Source organism: Azolla caroliniana, unplaced genomic scaffold (genome assembly GCF_043228905.1).
Source record: "Azolla caroliniana isolate FFs.n. ecotype wild unplaced genomic scaffold, voAzoCaro1.0.p SCAF_881, whole genome shotgun sequence".
Lineage (NCBI taxonomy): Eukaryota > Viridiplantae > Streptophyta > Polypodiopsida > Salviniales > Salviniaceae > Azolla > Azolla caroliniana.
The window spans coordinates 1-8161 of NW_028231316.1; the positions used below are offsets into that span (position 1 = coordinate 1).

The 8161-nt window shown below is 54.4% G+C and overlaps 1 protein-coding gene across 1 annotated transcript; it reads right to left on the reverse strand.

The window, feature by feature from the left end:
• Window positions 1–6582: 6582 nt before the first annotated feature.
• LOC147847540 (uncharacterized) lies at window positions 6583–8161 on the reverse strand. The gene is made up of 2 exons (XM_087339067.1): window positions 6734–8161; window positions 6583–6677 (listed from the first exon to the last, which is right to left on the reverse strand). The coding sequence occupies exons 1-2, from the start codon at window positions 7966–7968 to the stop codon at window positions 6590–6592; spliced, it is 1323 nt and encodes a 440-aa protein (XP_087195193.1). The 5' UTR covers window positions 7969–8161; the 3' UTR covers window positions 6583–6589.

Below are 8161 nucleotides of genomic sequence, written 5' to 3' on the forward strand. Positions count from 1 at the left end.
AAGGTGGTGGTCAGGGCGCCAAGCTTAATTGCCGTCGACGACATGGTCCGGATATCTTAATGGAGAAGATGCCATGAGGGGGAACGGATGATCGAAGTTTGAGGTTGAAAAGCTATCGTTTTCAGCTCATGGACGCATTACTGGATTCGGCCACCTGTGCGAGACTATCCTTGCTGATCAGCCAGGGCTGCATGAACAGTGCTGACAGCCTTAAAATGCGGCGGCATGCATCTGTCACATGTGGTGGGTTTTCGGCTCACCAATTTGGCACGGTGCCTCATGTTTCTCCGCGGCTGGCTCATTTTTTTTATCAATCTATGGAGAGCCCCTGGTTACTACACAGGAAGGGATAAGCGCCTTTCTGCCCAGCTGCGAGTCAAATTACCAGCCCAGCACCTATTGCCCTCTAGTTTCAACAATTGCTTTGTAAATCCTTGTTGTGAGTCTAACGTCTGGGCGCTGCCTTCAGCATCGTGCAAAAAGTCTTCAGCAGATGGTTGAGCACTGTCCGCCTTTCGGATGGCCACCCTGCCACTTAATTCTGCTCCACCATCTGGAGAATCTGTTCAAAGACCGGAGTTGACGTATCCGAGCCAGCCAGCGGATCAGCCATAGCCATGGCCTCTTCGACTGTACTGGGAGGATAGATCAACTTCTGGTTGATTGCGTTCTTGTATCGCTTGGCCAAGTCGCCCGTAATCTTCACCTTTCTGTCCCAGCCGTCGGTCACGACCGCGCCCGCCCCTCCCAGGTCGAGACAGCACACATAGTCAGGCTGCGAGTAGCTCACCATAGGCTCACCGAGAAGATGCGCTGCGGCATTGTGCCCGGACATGCGGCCAAGCGGATGGCGTGCTGACACGACATCATGGCATAGTGGTCTTTCGAGTCGACGCGGGGATACGCAGCATCTCCCGTGACGAAAATGTCCTTGTCTTCCTCGGCTTGGAGGAACTCGTTGACGGACACGCGCGACTGGCCATTCTTTGTCCCGGGCACCCACTGCGTCAGGGGACTGGCTTTCACACCGACTGTCCAGATGACTGTCTTGGATTCGATGCGCTCGCCAGATGCCAGGGTCAAGCCATCAGCATCTACGGAAACAACGGCGGATCCAACCTTGGATTCCACGCCGAGCTCCTCCAGTGCCTCGGCGATGACGGGAAGAGGCCCTGGCCCAAGGCTGGAACCAACCTGGGCCCCATTGTTGACCACGATGACGCGGGGCGTTGGGCAGATGGGAAAGTCGCTTGGGAAGCTCAGTGGAGACCTCGATGCCCGTGAAGCCGCCCCCACACACGACAATAGTGTCGCGCGCTGTCGAGGCTGGCAGCGCAGCGAGGTTGTCGATGTGGGCCTCGAGCTTGGTAGCCGAATCAATCGTGTCCACGTCAAATGCGTGTTCTTCCACCCCAGGCACACCCTTCGGCCGGACGACCGAGCTGCCAGCGGCAAGAATCAACCCGAGCTGGAGCGGACTTTGACGGTGTGGGCTTCTGGCTGGATGCTCTCCACAAGCCCTTGGATGAATTGGATGCCCGCGGCGCCAAAGAGAGGACCCAGAGGCGCACACTTTTGCGAAGCATTGGCCTCGTACAGTCGTGGGCGGACTACCAGGGACTCTTTCGGGGCAATGACGGTAATGTCAATGTCGTTGAGCTTGTTCTTGAGATTGATGAGACGCCTGGCAGAGAGGGCGCTCCACACACCGGCAAAGCCGGTGCCAATGACGACGAGCTTGCTCGGCATTATCTTCCACGGAGGTGAAGAGAAGTGTGAATTGATTGATTGAAGTCTTTCTGGATCTGCTGCGAACATGTGGATTATGGTCGCTGAGGCCGTTGTCGTCCCCGGTTGTGACGAACCCTTTTATACTTCACTCACCCTTTCATTTCCCGAGAAGAGTCTGGAAGCATATTCTCTCCAATTCTTGCCTGAGCTTGAATTACTGTCGTGCCCTCGTCATCGCGGGCTTGGTAAGCCAAGTTCACGTCCCTCGGGCAACCCCATTACCCAGAGTACTCGGGGGCCGTAGCCAGCCACCACTGCGTTATTAGAGTTTGCCCCCGTGTAACGAATACCCGCCCATATCTGACTTTTTACTTTGAGGCTAACGTGGTATGGACGGGACAGGCCGCTGTTTGAGCTGCGTTAAGCGAGCGGGCTTCCACATGCATAATGGATACCCGAATACCCGCATATTGGAATCGTCAGCTCCTCAGCCGCTTCACTTGGCGACCGGTGCGAGGATGCGCTCATCCATCCTCGTGTCTCAAAGGCCCCCGGAGTCCACACCGTACCATTCATGGAATACATCACGACCTCTTCATCTGCACCAGGGATTGGTAAGGCGAACGCGCGGTCGTCCACGGCGTGCTTGGCCTGTCGCACGCGGCACGTGAAGTGTGACGGAACCCGTCCCCGGTGCAGCCGGTGTGTTAGGGTCTCCAAGGAGTGCGAGTACACCCAGTCGCGCCGGGGCGGACTTGATCGTGCGGCTCTGGCAGAGCGTCGTAGGCGACTGGCTGCAGCTGAGCTTGCTCATGATGCGTCTGTCGACGTCCTGCCTGCGGTACTGCCGCCAGAAGTGTCGCAGAGACCAGAGCACACCCTAGACCAGCTGCGCGATCACACTGGTACAGGCTTCGCGCTCCCTCGCCAAGTGACTGCTGTGTCTTCTGTGTCGATATCAGAAAGAACGTCGCCGCAGGACTTGGACCGAGGCATTGACTATGGCCACCTAGTCGACTCGTACTACAAGAACTTTCACAGGTTTCATCCCTTTGTCTTGCCTAGGCGGCACCTGGCTAGACTGTACCAAAGTCCCCCCAGGCAGCAGGCGTGGGAGCCCCTCATTGCAGTCCTCCAATTGATAGGACACATCTGCAGCTATCGGGAGTATCCAATAGCATTGGGGCACCGTGTGGAAGCATGTACGGCACGGGCGTCACCAACAGACCCGATATTGGTGCAGTGTCGACTCCTGTACGCCGTCGCCTTGTTCTGGTACCAGTTCCAGGACGATGCCAAGCGCGAGCTGGAGGCTGCCATCCAACTAGCTCTCCACCTGCGAATGTTCACGAGGGAGTTTGCTGTGGACCACGGAGAGCAGGACCCTGTGCTCACTGAGTCATGGAGACGGACGTGGTGGATGCTGTATGCTATCGACATGATGCACGCGGGTACTCTTGGCAGTATGAACTTCAGGACGTTTGATGTCGACGTCACGGTAGACCTACCTTGCGAAGAGGACGCATACGAGGCAGGCGTGAGTATCCCACATGGCTCGAGTCCCTGCTGCCCCTTGCGGAACGTCGCTTCTGAGACTAATGCATTTTCCTCTTCGCAGCAGATTACTGAGCCCCAGACGCTCCAGGACTTTGATTCTCGTGACCTGGCACCTGAGGAAACCACCTTCTCCTCCTTTGCATACCTCATCGGCGCGGTGCGGTGCACTTCGTCCGCACTCAACACAACCTCCAAGAAAAGAACGGAGGAGGATTCGCCGCTTGTCTTGCAGGTCTCCGACTCCATTTTCAACGGCTGGCTTCTCTTGCTGCCCAAAGGAGGCAAGCCCGTTATGAACAAGAGCGGGGATATTGACGAATTAATGTTCCTGGCACACCTGTTGATTCATGTGTAAGATCGTGCCTCGCTTCTTTTAGGGGACGCAGTAGCTTACCAACAGCTCAGGGCTATGATTGGCATCCACAGACCATTGTCAGACCTAAGGTTCAATCCTATCGAGGAGATATCGAGTTGCGCGCGAATCGCACCACCCGACCACCCCCGACCAGAGCTCATCAATGTGCACACCGTTCGGGTCCTGCGATCCGTGGAGGCGCAGATCCGTCTCTTGACGCTGTCTAGTCAGCGCTTTCACCACTCGCCGTTCACCACATGCATGATCAGCAAGGGAGCGTTGGCACTTCTCTCCGCTTGCCAGTATCTCCTCAAAGGAAAAGAATGGGCCATAGCGAGAGACCAGATTCGCGTGCAGATTGGATGTCTTAAAGCTCTTGGCGAGACGTGGCCCAGAACGGCGAATAATGTCAAAGAGATCCAAGCCATCGCTCGGCATGTACTTGGCGTTGGCTCCAAGGACAGCACAGGGGATGGCGTCTCTGTATCTGGCGAAAAGGTAGGGCTTGCCAGCAAATGTAATAACGGACAGTCTGCTATTCGCAGCGACACAGAGTCCCTGCTGATTTCTTCCGACGTCCTCGGTTCATTGGGCTCCTTGGAGGATCTGTGTGGCTGGTTCAACCCACCCGACGTTGGCCAAGACCTTTCCTGGTGGATGAACGGCTGAGTCTCTGTTCTCCTTGTCATCAATAGTTTTGTGTACACAGCTCTGGCGCCATTTTGATCTTTCTGGCCAAGCTATTCTGGCAAGGGTCATGACTCCATGGCCACTGCTTGGCACATTGTACCATATTTGCATGGAATAAGTATCTTTAAGAAAGTTTGTCTTGGCCGCCGCTTCATTTGCGTTTCCGATCACAGAAGCTGTTGTAACGCGTTGTAACGCTCCGAAAAAAATAGCTATAGGTTAGCCTGAACGAGGAAACAAGCAAGGATGAATGGCTTGTCTACCGAGAGGATGTCATGCTATCGTCGGCGGCTGTATGCCCTTGCAGCCTCAATTCAGGGACTTGCCACGACGACGTCAAATGCGGTGCATGCAAGATGCAAGGCGCTGGGGTAGATTAGTTTGGTATCCGCCTTATCTTCAGATCCATTTAAGCCGCTGACGACGCTCGGCTTCCCGAAACGGTCCCTATGCTGCCCCGCACAAGGGCAGATCGACCATCAACGCCCCTGCACAGTCGGATTATTACTCAGGCCATCGATGGCGGGTGGAACCCGTGAAGATCACATTTAAGCATGTGGAATCAAGTGCGAAATCGGGTGCCGCCGCCTTGGAACGTCAAGGTAGTCGCTGCTCCAGCGTGGAGCAGGATGACGGCCCGACAATGAGGTGGCTGTCCAGTGCCAATGCGGCAGTGGACACGTGCGGATGAGTGATCCACGATCGACAAACTTACCAGCAAAAGCTATGTGGCCATGAAACAGCTAGGTCTACGGAAGGAATCATCCATCGCTCGTTTCCCTTCGCCACGCAGACGCTCTGTGAAAGCCACTGCTTGCGATGCGGTCAATTTCAAACAGATCGTCGTCTGTTGCAACTATGAAGTCTCCGAGCAGCGTGTCGTTGAAGCATGCTGTAGTAGGTCAACAGAACGACTTGCGGAGGAGTTCCTCCGTCATTTCATGTATAAATGCTCAAGCACTCGCTCACGTCTTCCAGTTGAAACATCTCATTCTACAGTCAAACCAAGACATCAAGTTCACTCCTCAAACTCACAAACCGTTACAAAGCGCCTCATCTGTTCCGTCATGCAGAACAAACTCATCTCTTTTGTGGCCTTGCTTGCCTCCCCAATTGCGGGCCACCCCCTCTCGTCCCGTGATACCATCCCTCACGACGAGCTATTCCCATATCCCGAATCTGTTCAGGATTCGACAGTGGGCAAGCAAATATTGACGTACAAACCTTACCTGCATATTGCCCATGGCTGTCAGGTGTACACTGCAGTCGATGGATATGGAAACACAAGGTATGTTTGGGGCCACAGATCATCCGCCCCACGCAGAACATTACTTGAGACGTGGGCCTAACATTCAGCAGTGGCGGACTTCAGGATACTGGAAGTTCGACTGGCGGGTGCCGTGATACAGCTCGTGGCCAGACGTATGCCCGCGCTACGCCCTACGGAGACATGACAGCTATTATGTACGCATGGTACTTTCCCAAGGACCAACCTCTGGATGGTGACACCGTCGGGGGCCATCGCCACGACTGGGAGAATGTGGTGGTGTTTGTCAACGGCAATGGGCTCGTCAGCGCCGCTGCATCAGGTCACGGCGATTACAAGAAGACGGCCACGCCTCAGACCGAAGGATCCCGTCCCAAGGTCGAGTATTACACCAGCTTCCCCACGAATCACGAGCTGCAATTCACTGATACCCCGGGCGATGGTCACGACCTGCCGGTGATTGATTGGGAAATGCTCCCGGAGGCGGCCAAGCAAGGTTTGCACACGGCCGACTTTAAGTCAGCCGTTGTTCCCTTCAAGGATGAGAACTTCCAGGCCAACATCGCATCTGCCGCGCTCTAAGCTACTTATCAACGTCTCGCCTGCGTGGAAAGCTCGAGTACACTGCGCCACAAGCGAGAATTGCAGGGCCGAAACCATACCCGCTCGAGGCTGCTGAGCATGCTTTGGACTCGTTTCGAAGGGGAGCATTTTGACGTAAAGTGGTTTGTACAGCAGAAAGTTGAAAATGTTTCGGAACATGGGACTTAATGTATTTTATGTTTAGAATTGACCTTCTGTCACAAGAAATCTGATGCTACCACACTAAATGTTGAATTTTGCTGGCTATTTCGTGTCCGAGTTGTCGTGAAAGCAATACAGTCATGTTTTGTGCAATTGCTTTCTTTGAAGCCGCACACTCAATTAATACTCAAATGCGCTCTCGTTGTGCCTGCGCAGTCTCTTTGGCATTTACTCGTCCAACGCTATCAGTGCTTTGGCGTCGCATTGACACTTACGTATGTCGTGTCTGCATATGGATCTTGCGCCTTTGCCATCGCGCGCTTCTTGAAGAATCTGCACAGGGTAGGTCAGCTCTGCCCTCGACGGTGTTAATGGATCTGTTCACTTACAATGCCGCAGCCACCAAACCAACGAGCGCTGGTACGCCTAGCCCGACTGAGACACCAATGATAACCTTCTTGCTCACGCCTCTCGCATCAACCTTCTCGAGGTCGTTGTTGACATCAGCAACGGTAGCCGATGGCCTCTTGCTGGTTGTGGTCATGGGGTGCACGCCATCACCAAAGGTCTTGGTATTGACTATTGTGCCGGTTGTCTCAGGCCATGCCGGTTCCACACCAGAAGTGACAGACACGACCATCGTCTCTTTCGTTGTGGACTCGACGTATGTCTCTTGATCGGCGGGGCAGTGCACCGCACCAGTCTCTCCACACTGCACCGCGGTGAGAGTGATTTCCCGGGACAGTGTCGTTGTGGCGAATTGATCATTGCCTTCCTGCTTCTTGTCGCCGTCGTCCTCGATCTGACGCGCCAGCACATCGCTCGTGGGCTTGGACATAAAGCTGATGCACTCGTCTGCAAAGGTAGTGGGGAACAGAGGGACCTCGGTCTCTGGCTGAGGGCCCCAAGTCTTTGATCCGACAGCAACATATGCGCCTGCAGCTGCGCCTGCAGCGAATTGGAACGAATTTTGGATTTTCAAGTCGCAATTATCGTCTCCAAGTACGGTCATGTTGGTTTTGAAGTCGGCAATGTTTACGTAGAGTCGGGTTTCGAGGCCGGCGGCAAACTTCCAGTCCTCCGTGCTGAACGGCCCAAGGTCAACTTCCGGACCAGGAATGAGGTCTTGCTCAATAGCAAAACCAGCACGAAGCGACAGCTGAAGGACAGCTCGCAGGACAGTGCCCCCTGCGACAACCTCGACAGGGAGGAACTCAAATTGACCATTTTCAAAGTCGAAATGAGCGTCTTCCTTGGAGAACATGGCGATTCTCAATAGGACATCGTCGTCCACCTTGACGTGAAATCCGTGTCTGATCTCGAGCTCGCTCTCCAAGCTCAGGATCAGGTCGACTGAGAAGACGAATCCAAGGAACAGATCTTCTCCCAAGTCAACGCCTAGTCCATTCATGTACAGTGTCAATTTGTATGTCAAGCCTGCCGAGAAGACCGTGTTCAAGTCGACATAGAGGTCCACGCCCGAGAACTGAAACTCGAGCGTGGCGCTGGGCAGAGTCTCGAGTTCGATGTTGAAATCGATACCTGACGGCGGTGGCGGAACATCCACCTCGGCGTCTCTCCAGTCTATCTCGATTCCATCGACCCAAGTCTTGATCTCCTGCATGGTATCGGAAACTTGGTCTTCGATTACTTGCACCGTCTCGGTCAAGTTGAAGTCGCCTTCAAGTTTGAGTCGTGCAATGGCCGTGCCCTTTATATAGCATGTATTGCAGGTAATTTCGACGCCGGTCGTTGCGGTCAGTGAGGAGTTACCCTCCTCACCCTCGCCGTCGGGTTTCTTGATCAGCTCGTTTTCA

Bases quoted from the DNA above. Each gene is read 5' to 3' on its own strand.
- LOC147847540 (XM_087339067.1), bottom strand. From the start codon at position 7,968: ATGCAGGAGATCAAGACTTGGGTCGATGGAATCGAGATAGACTGGAGA. The intron at 6,678-6,733 runs GTAAGTGAACAG...TACCCTGTGCAG, and splicing joins GGTTTGGTGGCTGCGGCATT to ATTCTTCAAGAAGCGCGCGA.